Source organism: Phragmites australis, chromosome 4 (assembly GCF_958298935.1).
Source record: "Phragmites australis chromosome 4, lpPhrAust1.1, whole genome shotgun sequence".
Taxonomy (NCBI): domain Eukaryota; kingdom Viridiplantae; phylum Streptophyta; class Magnoliopsida; order Poales; family Poaceae; genus Phragmites; species Phragmites australis.
This window is the reverse complement of record NC_084924.1, coordinates 17,758,545-17,776,040: the sequence shown is the minus strand read 5'-3', so window position 1 is coordinate 17,776,040 and position 17,496 is coordinate 17,758,545. Positions and strand designations below refer to the sequence as shown.

At 44.4% G+C, this 17,496-nt stretch overlaps 1 protein-coding gene across 1 annotated transcript; it reads right to left on the bottom strand.

The window, feature by feature from the left end:
• Positions 1-5,673: 5,673 nt before the first annotated feature.
• LOC133915855 (LOB domain-containing protein 38-like) lies at positions 5,674-8,142 on the bottom strand. The gene is made up of 2 exons (XM_062359216.1): positions 7,777-8,142; positions 5,674-6,491 (listed from the first exon to the last, which is right to left on the bottom strand). Exons 1-2 carry the CDS (start codon positions 7,958-7,960, stop codon positions 6,004-6,006), a joined length of 672 nt encoding a protein of 223 aa, XP_062215200.1. The 5' UTR covers positions 7,961-8,142; the 3' UTR covers positions 5,674-6,003.
• Positions 8,143-17,496: the final 9,354 nt, after the last annotated feature.

The window sequence follows — 17,496 nt, the reverse complement described above, 5'->3', positions numbered from 1 at the left end:
TGTCACCAAGTACGCCATCCTGGTGACTACCATCACCTCCTACGGGTCCCGGCAGGGGCCACGCATGAGACGACGTATGCGCCTCATCTACGGCCTGCTGTTGCAGAAACCGATACAGTAACCAGCTCCCAGGCTGTCGGAGGACGCTGAGGAGTCTGAGGAGATCACCGGCGAGGCCTTCTCCCTCACCTTCCCGGGCTCTTCCTGCTTCGCCGTCAGGCCCACAGACATCGGCTCACTCTCCCTTCGCAGGAGATCCTAGTCAATCTCCTCGTCGTCATCGGAGATATCGATGATCTCGACAGGCATGCCCTCCCCAGCCAAAGTTCAGGCCAGAGTGGCAGACAACCACCTCCCCTGCAAAGGTGGAAGCAGTTTCACCTCCGGTGCCTCTGCCGACGACCGAAACAGTCTGACTCTCGAAGGAATCATCGAGATCATCAATGTCTCTGAGGAGGATGAGGAGGAAGATGATGACATACTCAACTCAAGTTAACTGCTTGCTCATGGGGCTGTGGAGACTCCAACCGGGTAACCCCAGGTTTATACCTGGGCCACGCAGCCATGTAAGTCCGAAAGACGAAGTAGGGTGAGCGTCACCGTGTACTCCCATTAAACGCCTAGGGGACAGGGTTGTGGCCCTATCCGGTTTCCCTCCAACACATGGCGGCACTCCACAATGAAATGCCTCGTTTTCTCGCACAGACGTTCGGTCACATTAATGACCCAAACCCCTTTCGGCGCATGACAGGATCATGGGCACGAGACCCTGGCGACCCCTCACATTATCCAGTCAGAACAAGGCAGTGGCATGTCTTGTCCTTCCAGGCAAACGTGCGAGATTCTCCAAACCCACACGAAACCTCTACTCTAGCGACTTCGGAGGACAGAGAATCGCCATCAGGCACCCTTGATACGATACCAGGCTGGGGTTGATTTTTCTTCTACATCCTCTCCCCCCTCCGAAACGTTAGGGCCCGAGAATGAGGGGGTACTGTTGGGGGGAAAATAAGCCAGCCTGAGGATAACGGTTGAAGATCATCATCCCGGTCCCCCTGAACCCTCTGCTAGAAGCTCGATCTCCGATATCATCAGATCCTCTCACGGTACCCCTTTGCACCTACGAAACCTTCCCTTGATTCCGTTGGCTCAACCCCCCGATGCCTTCCAAAACACAGCCTCCCGAAGCCTCGATCCTCCGAAGCTTTGGCCTCCCAAAGCCCCGGCCCTCTGGGGTCCCGCCTCCCAACGCCTTTACCTCCCTGCTCTACGCCTCCCAAGGCCCTCGCCTCGGGATGGTCAGGCCACCTTCTCGAAGATAGTAGGATGAGTCAGCAGTCCCTGTGAAGATCTGCCGAAAGGAGAGCGCCGGTCGTGCTTTGCCTGCTAGGAAGTGACCGGCATTAAAGGCCTAGGATGATGGGTGCCACTCTGGCACCCTGGCACAATGAGTGCTATCTGACACCCCTAACAGTGCAGCGCCGGGCTACAATTGGCGACCAGCTCGCCCCCTTCAGGGGGTAAGCACCACGATAGTTACAACGGTAGATATTTATCTCCCAGGTAGGGTAGAAAAGTAGTTTTTATAGATAAGGCCCAGTAAATCGGTCGGATCCCAGATATTGGTACATTATAGTAACTTGTACACCAAGCTACGCACGGCCCTATAAATAGGGGTCATAGCTGCTTGGGCAAAAAGAAAGGGGGCTAGACGGTAGAAAGACACAGAGGTGGAAAAACACCAAGTCACGCTGTGATACTCAACCCAGATCGATCCATTTTTTCTACCATGAATACATTCATTGTGTTCCTTCATCTTAAACTTCGTCTCCAAACTTGAGTCTCCTCCTTAGAAGAAACTCTTGCTGTACTTGCTGGGGCAAGACGAACTCTTGCTGCAACAGTCACCTATGTTAGGGTTTACCTAGTTCTTCTATTACATTCCTTTAAGCCTAAGTGGTAGTTGATATGAGTCTCTTGGGTAGATTTGCTTAGCCATTCTTTTAGGATGTTGGGAAATGTCATATACATGTTTAGTGGATATATGCAATGGTGATGATGAACTTGTTTTAGTAACATGGAACCCTAGAACTTGGCCATAGAGTTGGTTCGATAATGGTGGTTTATGTGGTGGGCTTATGGATATGTTTCAAGCAGTGTTGTTAGGTTTTGTTGGTTGGTTATCTCCCTATTGGATAGTATTTGCCCAAGTATCACATATAAGGGCTAGTTCGTGGAGTGACAACCCAAGAATTACCGTGCCAACCACGATGCTGATATGGGTAAGGCTTAGCATATTGGTTAGACACCTGGCTGTCATTCGTTGGAGTACCAGGATCTAATCGATGAACAATGCTTCGTAGTGATCTCCTGGTGGCACACTATTGGTGTGTGTTAAGTGTGTCATGAACATGGTAACATGGAAATCATGACTTGTGGGTAAAGTTAGACAACCTCTGCAGAGTGTAAAACTGTTATAACAGTCATGCGCACGGTTATGGGAGACTTGGATCCTCACATGATTAGTTGGTTTTGGTCACGGTCTTGATGGTATAGGAGTTACTGGATGGTGATAGTTTAGGGATGGTTACCTTTGGGTGGATAGTTGTTGGGTGGTTTGGGTTACATACACTTAACAACTGCTTAATATTTTTTTAATTATATTACTGTTTTATTTACTCGCATTTACGCAAATATACCTTGTGTTACATATTCTTGTTATAAGCATGCATGTAATTACTTTACCACACTTGCTGAATACTCCATGTGCTCACCCTTGCTATCTCCCCCAATACATATGCTGCTCAGCGGAAGACTTTGAAGATTACTAAGACGATGGCCTGGAGTTCTAGGAGCGTGTCTTCCGGTCGGTGCCTATGGAGTGCTTGGTCGTTGATGCTTTCTTCACTACCGTCATTTAGACGCTGTCGTTTAGTTATTAGAGTTGTTAGGGTGAAGTCTTTAATGTATTAGTTAAACGGTTGTAAGTTAAAGTATTTCTATTGTTACTTCACCTATGATGTCTTTATGTGTGTTAAACTTCCTAGGCACACATAAGCCGCACTTGGTTTTGTCCGTTAAAACCGGGTGTGACAGAGGTGGTATCAGAACCATACTGACTATAGGACCGCAAGCCTAGTTAGAATGGTCGTTCTAAGGTTTTTCTAGTCCATCTAAACACATAGAAGTTTTTCTTAGCCCCCATACTCGCCTCTTGCTATCCTTAAGGCTTGTTTTTACATCCTATCTTCTCCTTTATAGATGGTTCGCCAGCTACTCATCGCTCGTAAGTCAACTGGAGGACGTCCACCCATTCTTCAACGTGTTCCAACTGAAGAGGAGATTGATGATCCCACTTTCCACAACATGGATCCTGTTCCCAACGTCTACGAGAGTGACGGTCTTCACACTGGACACCTTCCTCACCTGCTATGGGGAATACTTTCTGGACTTGGACATATGCAGAAGCCAATGTACAGTGGAATTAAGAAGCAATACTCTGGATATGTGGAATGGAAGGTAGAAGTCACCATCTACGACTACAAGCTAAGGGAAGATGAAGGAATGGATGTTCGTCGAGTTGTGGGCATTCACTCAGCAATGACCCCAAGAGCAACCTTCACTGCAGTATTCAAGATGCAGCACGTCAAGCCATATCCCGTGTTTGAGATCAATACAACAGCAAGATGGTTGACTCTCCTTATGCATATTGTCCCCGAAGAACTCGTAGGAGTAATGAACCATTTGTAAAGCGCCCTTTTGGAGAATGTCCCAAGCTACATGAACAAGTTGCACTTACTATGGCCTTGGAAGATGAACTAGACTGTTCCCTATGGGAATTGGGAGATGTTCACCAATGCCTCACTTTCGTCACTTCACTACTCAAGGATGAACATGATGCCAACCAAGGATAATCTGTAGAAGATGAAAGAGAAGTCATGTCTATCCACTCACCTCCGCGCAAGAGGATCTTCCTCAATGTCCCCGCCAAAGAAGAAGAAGGATCAGTCGATTCATCCCCCTTAGGATCTCGCACTAGAGAGTAGTCCCAGTAGTAGTGTATTTAGTAGATTGTTTTAGTTTCGCTAGAGTCGAGCGTTGATGTAATCGTTAAGGATAATAATGATAGTGTGAGAATTGCTATGGTGCTAAGTGTGTGATTTGCATCTTTTTCTTGAGTGTCGGTGTGTGCTGAGGAATGCTTTGGCACCTTATCCACAGTCGCATCTTTAATATCTATAATATAGTATAGTTGGATTTCCTTAGTTAAATTCTTGCCAGTCTTGCTTATCTACCCCTGTCTCTCTTTCCAACCATAATCAGATGGTGAACACAAGAAGGAACAGTAACACCAACGAGGAGGACAATGTCAACCAGAATCCACCACCTCCTCCTCTGATGACTCTGGAACAACAGATGGCTATGCAGACTCAGATTTTGCAAGCTCTAGTTCAAACCATGGTGCAGATGCAACAGCAACAGCCAAACCATGTCCCTCCACACCATCAATCTTCAAAACTCGAAGAATTCAAAAGAACTCAACCCCCAGTTTTTAGTCATGCAGTGGAGCCTATGGATGCAGATGATTGACTGAAAGATATAGAAAGGAAGCTACAAGTTGCTCAGTGCAATGACAGAGAGATGGTTCTCTATGCCTCACATCAACTTTCCGGTCAAGCCCTAGACTGGTGGGAAGCGTACTGTTCCGCACATGAAAATCCAGCAGCTATCACTTGGATGGAGTTCAAATCCAGCTTTCTTACTCACCATGTGTCATCTGGTGATATCCGTCCAAAGAGAAAGAATTCATGAGCTTGAAGCAAGGACCAATGACTGTGAGAGAGTATGTGATCAAGTTCACCCAGTTGTCTAGTTACCCTCCAAATGAAGTGGATACATATGAGAAGAAGTAGGAACGCTTTCTGGAAGTTCTAAATAATGCCATTGAATATTCCCTACTTCCTCAAGAGTTTGCCAATTTTCAAGCTCTGGTGAACAAAGCTTTAGTGGTTGAGCACAAGCGTCGTCAGCTAGATGAAAGAAAAAGAAGATGTCTTTCCAAGGACAATCAAGCAACACCTGACCTTGTGTGGAAACTCAAGCTCCTCCACAAAGCCCTATGTTTCACTCCAACAACCAGTACAGGCCTCAGACACAAGCCCCTGTTCAGCCTTCCAACTACCAGACTCCTCGCTCAACACCACCAGCTACCCCACAAATCAAGAGTAGCCCAGTTACCCCTGGTTCCAACAAAGGGTGTTTCCACTGTGGAGAGCTAGGACACTATATGAACCGGTGCCTAAGAAGAATCCAAACCTATAATCTTTTGTTCGTAGGGCTTATTGGCATATATGGGACTTGAATCCAAATATCTATGAACGTTCGTATGTCAACTGAAATACAGAAATTTCTAAGACATTTCCCTCATATAAATATGGGGTGAACCGTGTTTGGGTGGGCCGAACTCCCAACCCATATTCATGATGGACCGCGCTTGCCCATTCATGACAATGTGCCAGGATTCAGTATATCCAAACAATGTCCTTAATGTCACCGAGGACACATTCCTACTGGATTTGAACCAGACGCCGCGCTCCCCTGACCTCCTACTCTTCCACGCCTCACCGCCCGCACTCCTAAAAAACTCAGGGGCCTTTACTTTATCTTCCAACCTTCCTAGTGAAATTCAAATTCATTCAAAATTTCTGTGAAAAATCTTGAATTCCATGCAATCCCTTTAGGTCTTAAGCTGCTCCATCTCCACCTATGCATCATATTCTTGTGCCAGTCCAGGCCATCTTTTCCCTAGCGAAGAAACTCGTCAATTGACCGAATTAGCAGCGTTAGTCAACTGTTCGATCACTACAAAACCATTTGCAGATCCCAAAAAAGCTTAATAATTAACCAACACCGATCGATTCCTGCAACTATTTACTACCACACACCCTGACCCTGGTGAACTCTGTGCGCAGTTACATCTTACAACGAAGAGGATACGATCAGTCAGTTGAAGAGGTTCAGCAGCGCCGGCGCCCTGGCCTCCGCGTCACCGCTGGCTTGATCCTCGCACGTCGTCGTGGCCGAGTACTCGTCCGACGCGCCGCCGCCCCGCCACCCTCCTGCCGGTGGCGACACTGGCGTCAGGCAGAGGTCCAGCTCGCACGACTGCAGCAGCTCCGCCGGCGGCTGGCAACCGGGGGCATTGGCAGCGAAGGAGGGACCGTTGTTCTTGCGCTTCCTGGATGGCGCAGAGGATGAGTGCTCTGGCGAGGAGGAGGCCGCAACGCCGACGTTGCCGTAGAGTCCGGCCATGTCGCGGTCGGTGAAGGCGGCGGGGATGGTGGAGAGCGCGTGCAGGGACTCGCCGCGGAGGACGGCATTGGCGGCGGCCTGGCAGAGGTCCCAGTTGCCCGTCCACATGAGCCCGATGGCGCCGCTGACTGGATTAATCGTCCGCCCGCACGCCTCGTACAGCTGGGACTGGAACAGCGCTGCATCCATCATCCATGACAATGTTAGTTAACTAGGCAGATTGGTTCACCTAAGCCGCGTTTGTTTTTTTATTGCACAAAACATGATAAAAGAAGAATAAAAAATTAGATTTATCAATTTTAGTATCTCAATATTTATTTATAAATTTATCTATATTTAACACATTCATTTAATTATGAGAAAAACAATAGTACTTTTCTACATGCACATAATTTTAACATGTAAATGACAGTAATACGAACCTACCTAAATTTGTTTCATATTTTTTGAGTTTTAGATATTTTTCTATACATTTTAGATTATTGCAGCCGATTAATCAATATAACTATTATTATTTTCGCTATTTTTCTAGAATTTTGCAAAATAAATGTGTACATGCACATATATATACATATATATACACAGATGGGTCCTATATAAACAGTAACTAGAGTAACTTACTCCTAGAATTACTCTGAACCTTCACCTTTTAATATAGGAGTATATAATAGACTAGGAAGAATTCATGGAATCTTCATCGTGCGTGACCTAGAAACGCAGCTGACGAAATTCGTAACCAAACAACTGCTTATAGTGAACTTATTAATGTCTTTCAAATTACAAGATAAATATGCAATTTTCAGTCAAAAAAAGATAAGTATGGAACTGAGGATCATCGACTGCATAATACAATTTACATAAACTTAATTTCATTTCATATACAATCTATTAGATTTTCCAGAATGCTTAAATACCAGTAGTACAACAGCCGCGCGTACTGATGACTAGTTCAAAGTCAAAATAAAAAATAGAATATCACATAAAAAAACAAAATGGGAATCACTAAAAAAAATCCCATCAATTAACGATCATATCTGCCAGTACAGTTTGGCGAGGTACCATTGGGCATGGCTAAAAGATTCTCTTTGTCCCATGGGACGTCGGAAGGGCGCATACGGTGACAAAGAATATTAAAGATGGTACTGCTGGTAGGACAGGTGCAGTCATCGTCAAGTAACATTCTTCATCTAGATAAAACCAAAGTATCTCTGAATCAATACTAACGATGAACTAAAATTCTAGCATAATTATGTGTTGTTCTTGAAAATCTAGTTTATACTTTATACTATATTTTGCTACGACAACAGGTCTCTTGCTTCCACTGGCATCGATCAAACCACAAATTAAATTAGCACGACAGAGATTAAGATTGATCTGGGTGTACTGATAATCGCAACTTGTCTATGCTGCGTGATTAATGTAATCAAGCATGTAGATCGACGGGTTCAGTGACCGATGGAGTACCTGGTCGGTGTTGGAGCTGGACGGCGGCGAGCGACGCGACGAGGCCTGCGCGGCCGAAGAACTTGGCGACGAAGACGGTGGCGTTGGCCTGCGGCTGGGCGCCGTGGATCCACTCGATGCTGGGCCGGAGCACGCAGGCGTCGCTGCACCCCTTGCGCAGCACGCGGCAGCCGCTGCAGCTCATCGCTTCACCTGGTCGACAACGTGCACGGCCACCGACGAGGCAGTGGTCTGCGCGATCGAGCTGCTTAGTAGCTGGCTTGCAAGGTGCCGGCAATGGAGACAGGAAGGGAAGAGTAGGGAGCAACCGACTAGCGAACTAAGAACAGCCAAGATAGGGGGAGAGGAGCTGAAGGGTGCATATTAGCATATATAGAGAAAGAAGCTAGTGGTCCTCCGGAGTGGCAGGGGCCAGGACACAAGGAAAGGTTACATATTCGGGTTCCGTTCCAATGACATGGGCGGTTGGCGCCTCCGTGTTGCCGCACGAGATCTCCCTGTCCGCACTAGTGTCACCTCCGCGGGATCCTCTACATGCACACAAACTCACACCGGCCAGCAGTTTTTGGTCAGAACCGTGAGTTGAACTCCGCATGAGATCTGTAATATCACACAAGAACTTAAGTTACCATAGTGCTCGATAGCATTCCAAGTTTTTTTCCCTGCATATGGCACATCACACATCTATTTGTTTCTTTGATTTGTTTAATTCTTTTTTGGCTATGTACATTTTTAATATGCAGAGGACAGTGTAAACTCTTATGCGATTATATTACTTTGATGTAACGATGAGAGTTGTTAAAACTTCTCATTTCCAAAAAAAAAAATGTCACACAATTCTAACTTTGCCAAGGCAAAAACAGAGCCATGCAGCGTGTGCAAATGAAGCAGGGGATGCAAATTTAATAGTGGCAGAGGATCCGAGCGGGAGTGGGGTATAATAGGTATGTTTAGATTAATCTAAGCCGTAGAAGGGGGTTGTGGATAGGAACAACGGAAGCAAAGCAGGAAGAGAAGAAAAAGGCGAGAAAGCAATGACGGCCAAGCAAGGAAGGCAAATGGTGGCCCTGACCTTTGGGTGACGCCAAGGGCTGAGGTCGCCGACTCGCCGTAGCCATCAAACAAATCGGCCCCGGCACCAGGCTCCAGCCAGCACCCTCCTTTCCTTGGCCTGCCCCTTCATCATAAATCCGCGTGCTCGATCGTTGGCGCCCCACTCTCCCATGTATCTGGCGCAGGTGCAACTTGGCGCCGGGAATGCTATGCCAGCCCTTTCGGCTACATTTTTTTTTCTTTTTGAAAAAAATAGATACTGGCCTACTGCTGCAAGTTGGAGATTAATCAATCGCTAATCTATATTGTTGAGGGTCGTAGGAGCAATTAATTATATTATTCGGATTGCTTTTGTACCGGGGCAACTAGTTTTGGCCTCCTTTAGGACAGTCTTTTCCTCAAGAGAAAATGGCAGTATGACAACCTGTTTTTCTTTTAGCAAATTGACTGTCCTGAGTGTGTAAATAATTAGTATGCCCCTAAATTATATGATGACTTGTTTGATTGTTAAACAAGTGCAGATGCCATTATTTTCGTTGATTTTTTACATTTTGGGATGGAAATTTTCTAGTATTAATTAATAATTTCATATAATGGCAAAGTATGACAATTAGAAATTTTAATACATTTTCATCCTCCAAATTAGCAAAACCTACTAACAGCTGTGTGCATCCTCATCAACATAGTCTTCAAAATTTCACTGAATCTTAACATTCAAAGGACAGTCTAAATCTTTTTTTTAAGCGGACTGTCTAAATCTTAACTGAACATGGACCTAGAGTAATTTTTTAAACACCAGAACAGTATACAAACTTAAGGGGCAAGTACTTTAAACACATAGGAGAACATAATCAGGCAAAAGTCTTTACAGAATAAATGACAATAAATGATTTGATTACATTGCCTAACTAGACATTTGACAATCTCATACATGAGTTGATTACATTGCTTAATCGGACATTTGACAATCTCTAAACACATATGTAAATAAAGATCTAACAATCTCTGGAAAACATCATTAATCTCTGAAAGCATGTGTATTTTCTCTAAAATTACACTGAATTGGACTTTGCACAGCCTCTAGTCTAGTTACATATCCAGAACAACAAGAATCATCACTTCCAAACCCAATCCAGCATTGACCTGCAAGCATCGGTTCAACATTCAGTTAGTTGGTTCGGTACTCACTTTATCAGTCCATCCAAATTAATCAACAAAAAGACCAAAGGAAAATATGCTCAATACTCAGATTAATCGGTTCCACCATGTATGAAGTCATCAGTTTTTTAAAAGCATGAATGGACAGATACCGGAGGGGGCGACCTCACCTTGCTGAACAAGGATTTTTTAATAATATTATTCTATTGGAAATTGCTAATATAATAGCAAAATTCAAAAAAATGCAAGAATAGGTACTTGTCGGCACTCCGCGTGCCAACAACATATGTGCAAGTGGGTCCGGGGACCTGTCGGCGTGCATGTGCGGCCGAAAAGGCATGTCAACACTCCGCGTGCTGACAGACCCTCAGGTGCACACTGTGATGGCAGCCAAGATAGATGATAGCCGACAGGCCTGTCGGCAACTGACGTGCCAACAGGTGTCTTTTTTTTAATTTTTTGTTTTTAGTGGTTTTTTAATTTGGGAAGAATCATGTATTTAATGAGGCACAGCCAGAGCAAAATTCAGTGTACATCTATATGGTCGGGTTAGCATATGTCGTACATGTACCAATCCTAAACCTAACATATCTTAGGGAATTGAAACTAGCCGATTACTACTAACACTCTACTGAGTGCAATGTGAGTACTTTTCCTTCCTTGCCGCCTCAAGTCCAGCTTCACGAGCCCGACGTACCCTCTCATGCTTCCGCTCCCTATCTGCCTCACGAGCCTCTACTTTGAGGCGGTTCTGCTCCTCTCTCTCCTCTTCTACTCTTCCTCTTGTAGGTGTTTGTGGGTCGCCTCTCTCCTCTCATCAGTTTCTATTTCATGGAATCGTCTCCATGTCGCTCGGTGTTGGGTGTGCAAGAGGAACATATCTGCTTCACTCTTCTCAGTATCAATCCACTATATGAAGTCGCATAGTGGTGGCAGAGACTAGTAAAGAAGAAAAAATTTGTAAGTGGTAAATGGCAAATAGTTGTGTTTTAGTTCTGCAATATGTGAGTACCTGATTGCGTTAACCACCATAGATGTTGCCCTCCGGTGGGTCGTACTTGTAGTTGGTGCATATGAAGAATTTCCTGTCATAGGTGTCCGAGAAGTCGTTGGACTTCCTAACCCTACACATGTCTCCACACCAGCATATCGGAACTTTGATCCCAGCAGGCAAAAGATCTAACATTGACTTCTTTGGGCGAGGATCAGAAGCCATTTTAGTAAGAGGAGAAGGCTTTGGTTTATTTGGAGAAGTTGTCTTCTAGGCTGCTATTCATACAGAAAATTAATGCTGGTTCATGGACTAAGTCCATGAAGATTTCGCTTAAAAACCTAAGTTTGAAAAGACTACTTTTGAAAAGGATATATATGAATAGTCTACTTCTAAGAAGGTTACATCTAAAAAGCCTACGTCTGGAGAGCCAACATCTGAAAAGGCTATGTCTAAAAAGGCTATATTGAACAAATTGTACCCCGTCATGCAACGATGTATTTTGGTTCCACACATAATAGTAGTAGGGTTCGTCTATACGAAGGGATTTTATTTGGAATGTTGCAAGTGAATGATTTATTGCCTGATAGGACGGTATGCTGCTACAGTTTGAAAATGGATATGATTGCACAATGCTATGCTTTGGGATGTAACGAGAACAAAGGTAATAACAACGTGGCTGGTAACATAGTTGTGACAAACCGTATGTTCCTACTGTTTTTCTAAATATTTCTAATTTATCTAATGTTTTCTAACTATTTTCCTACTATTTTTTTAAGTATTTCTAATTTCTCTAACTATTCCTAATTTCTAACTATTTTACCACAGTTTTTCTAATTATTTAATTTTTCTAACTATTCCTAATTTCTAACTATTTCCTACTATTTTTCTCACTATTTCTATTTTTTAATTATTCCTATTTTCTAACTATTTCCTACTATTTTTCTAAGTTTTTCTAATTTTTCTAACTATTCCTAAATATCTAACTATTCCTAATATCTAAGTATTCCTAAAGAAAAGCAAAAGAAAAACTCATCGGTAGTCGTTGTAGCTTGCCGTCGCCCTGGTGCCTCACCGGACCGCCGCTGCTTGTCGCCTCGCCTGCCGCCCATGCTCGAGCTCGCAACGCCTCTGCTGAACGAGTCACACATGGGAAAACGATTCGGCGATCGGGGATTAAATAAAGGCCTATCGGCATGTGGAGTACCGATAGGCCTAATGTGGCACCTATCGATACGCCACATGCCAAAAAGCCATGATGAGCCACCTATCAGTACTCGAGGGTGCGGACAGGGCCCCTCGGTCCACCAAAAGCATACGTGGCACCTACATTTCGTCGGGCCCATCACATGTCGGCACTCCACATGCCAATAGGTCCCCGAGCCCACTACCACGTAGGATGTCGGCATGCGGAGTGCCAACATATCTCTAGTCCGCACTCCGCGTGCCGATAGGTACCTATTCTTGTAATTTTGTGAATTTGGCTATTACTTTTTGAAAGTGTATCTAGGCCCCATATGTGGGTTTTGGATAATTGATAATAAATGATTAAGGGACTAATGAATTTATTGAGTTTATAAACATGATTTAGTCCCATTGGAGAAGTTAAACGACGTTGGTGTCCTCAAAAAGAAAAGAGAAGCAGCATATAGTTACTCAATAGATTTTAATTGATTTTATTTTATTTCTAAAATTGAGTTTAGGTATGTTGTACTATCAAGATGGATGCGTGTAGATGATCTTGATGGTGTCTCAGTGCTCAAAGTATTTTTGTTAACCTAAAAGTTGAGAGACACGATCACCCACGAACACTAGGGGTTCAAGTGTTGTCTGAACCCGGAGGCTCCGGGTTAACCCGGATACTCTGGATTCTAGTGTTTAGGCCGGAGTCTCCGAGTTAGGCTCCGTGCCAGGCTCTCAGTTAATGATTATGTGTTTTATCCTAGAGTCTCCGGGTTGACCAGGATACTCCGGACTCTGGTGTGCCATCCGGAGCCTTCGAGTTAGGCTCCAAGCTAAGTACTTGGTTAAGGCCTTTTTTGTTTTACCTAGAGTCTCCGGGTTGACATGAATACTTTGGGATCTGTTGACCATCCAGACCCTTCGGGCCGCATTCCGTACAGGGCTCTCGTCTAAGCGTTAAGTACTAACTCGGAGTCTCCGGGTTGACCCGGATACTCTGGGTCAATATAAGAAGTACTGTAATGACCAGTTTTTTGGGGGAAGAGTATAAATACCCCACCCCCCTTCTTCATTTACTATTGAACCAACCCAAGACAAAAACATTCATAGCCTCTTTAAATCCCTCCCACTCCTCTAGTGCATTAAATCTTGTAAGGTTTTGAGATTTGGGTTGGAAAAGTGAGATTGAGTGTTTGTGAGTATAAATACATCTTTTGAGCACTTGAGTTTGTCATCAAGCCGTTGATTCGCATTCTTTACTCTTAGAGCTCCGAGCTCCTAGATGGCTAGGCGTTATCCAGATAGAACCAAGCTTGTGGAGTACCCCAGGAAGTTTGTGAAGGTCATCCTCACCTCTGCAAAGGAAAGAGAAGAGTTGAGTAAGCCCTAAACTCGATCTTCGTAGTCGCTTGGTGAGGATAAGGATTTAGAGAGACCTGGCTCTTTGTGAGTACCTCAACGGAGACGTAGGATCATTGGGTTCGAACTTCGGAAAACAAATTCATGTCTCCTTTGCTTCCATTGTTGTTTTAGTTGATTTTGAATGATTTGCCTCGATCTACATGATTGTGTGTTTCTAGCTGCAGGTAAAATGTCAAAAGGCTTCCATACAACCTTAGGAACATGTGGTAACACTTGAAATCTATTAGAAGTGCTTAGAAGTTCATAGCTTTTGATTTTCTATTTTACCCGGACTATCCGGGTGGGCCTGGAACCTTTGGACCCTGGAGTATCCGGTTTGACTCGGAGTATATGGACTATTTTAATCCGCTGCAAATTTTTAATTTTCAAAAATCGCCTATTCACCCCCCTCTATGCGACATCACGTACATTCACTTTTTCAATTTTTGAAGAAAATAATATTATTTAAAAAATAGCTGAAGATACAAATGGAGAGGTTATCTGAAAGCGCACACATATGAGAAATTAAATAAATTGGTTGGGGTGGACGTCAATCCAAAGCAGGGAGCTAAGGGAGCGGGCCGATAGTGGCATGAGTTGATCTGATGAGGGATGGAAGGTAGGTGGGGGCGATGTTGGGCTGGGGCGAAGCAGGTCGTGGCAAAAAATGAGCAGTACGGACCGTGGAGGAGAAGCTCGGATGGTAGATTCCAAGGCGGCGTAACCTAGGTCGGCGTCGGCGTCCCTAACCCTAGAATCACAAGAGCAAGGTTGGAGTGGGGAGAAGGGAGATGCTAGGGTCGGGGGGGGGGGGGACGGTGTGGCCAAGGTCCAAGGATTGCAGTGCAGCGTGACTTACGTCGCTGGGCAGACAATGGAAAGGCCCATCATGTCCACATCCTTCCTATTTAGGCTCGGATTTTCTTTCTTTTATGGGCAATGGTTGATCGCCACTCGATTGTGAATACACGGACACAAAATCGTTCCTTCAGTTAGCCATGCGTGCCCACAAATTACGAGCTTATTCCGTTATTCTCGTGGCCACACCGAAGAATCAAAGCAACCTTTGTGACTTGTGAGGGCGCCTCTTGCCCTCCTCTCCTCCTCCTTTCGACATCTCTATGGTCTAGCATGTCGCCTCTTGCCATGCTTACTGCTTTTGCAACACAAGCTCGATAGTGGTGGCACTACGAAAGTACAATCATCCCAAGCCCTCAACATATGCTCCTACGGTGCCAATAAGGTGGATGTCTCATAGCAGCTTCTATCATGTCCGCCGTTTGGACATCAAGTTCCCTATTTTGTGCTCGGAGAGGGAGGAGCCCCAGCGGGCCTCACCAGCGAGGTGGCTGGAGGGGTTGGAGGCGAGTAGCGGTCAGGTGGTGCGGTTAGGGTTAAAAGAAAAGGCTAATCTGAACCATTTGATCTAAATCCAATGGTTATAAAATATAATTGAGAGATAAGCATAATCTAGGTCACCTGATGAGGAGACAGAGGCTGATCTGAACCATTTGTTCTTGATCTAATGGCTGCAAAATGTGACTGAGAAATAAGCATAATCTAAGCCACTGAGAGACAAACCATTTTGATTAAGAGTCCTTTTATGTATGATTGCATCCTAAAGTTGACTCTAACTACTTTTTAATTAATTGAGAGTTCCTTTAGTATACAATTTTTTTTCCTAATTTAAGTTCTAGTTGATCTACGCCATCATAATCCGGTCCCACCAAACATAAGGGGTAGATATTTCTCTTTTTCTCTATTAATGAGAGAATTTATATGATTTCCTTTTTTTCGAACAGAACTGGCAGGAGAACTGTTTGTTGTATTAATAAGAAGAAAAACTAGATGGGTAGGGTTCCTCGGTTAATTAGGGGAAACTGAGCCAAAACCATAAGATAACAGACAATCTACCTATCTAAACTAGGCCCAGAGCAACATAATAACGACACAAACCCTCTGACCAACTACATAGCTAAATTAGGCTTGTGAAGGTCCACAACACCACATAGGAGGTGAAAAGTCAGAACAAAGCCAATAGTCACTCGAGAATGAGGGAAGCCAACTCCCAGATGACGCCTCCAAGGAGGTCCCAACGCTAAAGATGCTATTATCTCCCATTTCAAAAATTAGATTTATGTTTTCACCTGGAAAGCCTCCTAGAGTAGGCATGGAAATAGCACAACGCCGCCACCAGGGAGGAAGTGGAGCCCGAGGACATCGCCGGTGCTAGCATCAACATGAAGCCGGATAGGGCTTTCGCCCGATGCTTTTGCAACCACCCAAATCAACAGGGGATCGATGTGCCACTGCCATCAACCTTATCAGTGCCATCCACAAGCCATATGACACACTAAAGCTTTAAGCTTGGAAAACCAGTTGGACACTACCAATGGGAATATGCGGCTGCTGGGCACAGCTACAACACGTATCTAGCCACCGGTGCGAAGAACCGGCCATCGCCAAGAGTCACCAAAGCATGGACCCAGCCATCAGGCTTCGTCGGGCACTGTCGATGCGTGGATCTCGACTTCAAACACTGTTGATGCAAAGATCTGGCATGTAGGCACCGCCAACACAAAGAGTTGACCACCAGACACCGTCGTGCACTGCTGATGCGCGGATCGGCTGCCAGTTACAGCTCATAGAATACTAAAAAGTGGCATGATTTCCTTTTTTATTTTTCTGATTTAAGTATATTATGATGCATTGAATGCCATCAATTGTTTTTATATATATTAAGATTAATTTAGCACTACTACATTTTACATTGTACCAAGAATACAAAGTTTGTTGAAAATTAGCACGTGAGTTGTTGGGGAATGGGTAGGCGACGATAGCAGGAAACAAAATTTTCTATCACATTCAACCAGGAAATGAAGTGAGTACATGATCATGGATCGTTACCACTAAACACGCAATGCAGCGGAAGAATAGTCCGAGCAAATTAGCCTAATGTCATGCGCGTTGGTGTAGAGAAAGTAGCCAAACTCAAGAGGATGATCATCCCTTCCACGCGATCTCCTCCTTGAGTAGATGTAGATGTAGATGATCAACTTAAGGGTCAGGTTCATTGCGACTTCTGAGTCGGGTACGTTCTGACTTCTGAGTCGAGTATGTTTCGACTTTCAACCCAAAATAGAAGTCGAATCAGTAGCTTCGAGTTCAAATCGTCAAGCCAATTATCACCATAGTTGCAGCAGCACCTCTACGATATCCACACATCATGGGGTGGAACGTCGAGCACCGATGTGCTAACACCGCATGTGTGACTAGGATTTTGGGAGGTCAGGTGCACTGTTGCGGCTATGGTTTGGAGTGTTTGAACTATATGCACCCACACCCCACGCCAGCCCTTATATAGATCCCACTAATGGGCTTTCATGTTGGTTTCCCATTAGGAATCTAATCTCTCATGAATCATAATCCAATCAAACCCACTAACAAATCCAATCAGTATATGTTGGTCCAACATATTAAGTGTGTGACCTGTTAGGTTCATAAACAAACAAAACTCGAAAACCCTTTTTTGAACTGAAGTCAATAGTGGTTCCTAAAGGTATATATTGATTCATGAATATACATAAATATCATATTGGGCGAACCTTGATATACACATACAATGATCCCTTTGCCTCATGATACCAGTTAAGCTCAAGGAGAGACATGCACCATCCTTGTGATAGCTTGATCATTTACTCAATCTTGTAGTGAATTACTAAACTCATGATTTACTCTTTCATCACATTGGCATGGTTGTGCACTTTCTAATCCAATCACATCGAGGGACCTAGAGATATCTCTCCCATTATATGGAGGGGCAAATTTCATCTTGATCGCTCATACCAACGATATATTTCGTGCAAACCCAAAACTACTTTTATGACTACCCAGTTATGGAGTAGCGTTTGGCAGCCACAAAGTATGGCATTACA

Excerpts from the sequence above, each read along its gene's own strand:
- LOC133915855 (XM_062359216.1), bottom strand. The coding sequence starts at position 7,960 with ATGAGCTGCAGCGGCTGCCGCGTGCTGCGCAAGGGGTGCAGCGACGCC. Across the intron at positions 6,492-7,776 it reads CCAGCTCCAACACCGACCAG|CGCTGTTCCAGTCCCAGCTG; the intron begins GTACTCCATCGG and ends TGATGGATGCAG.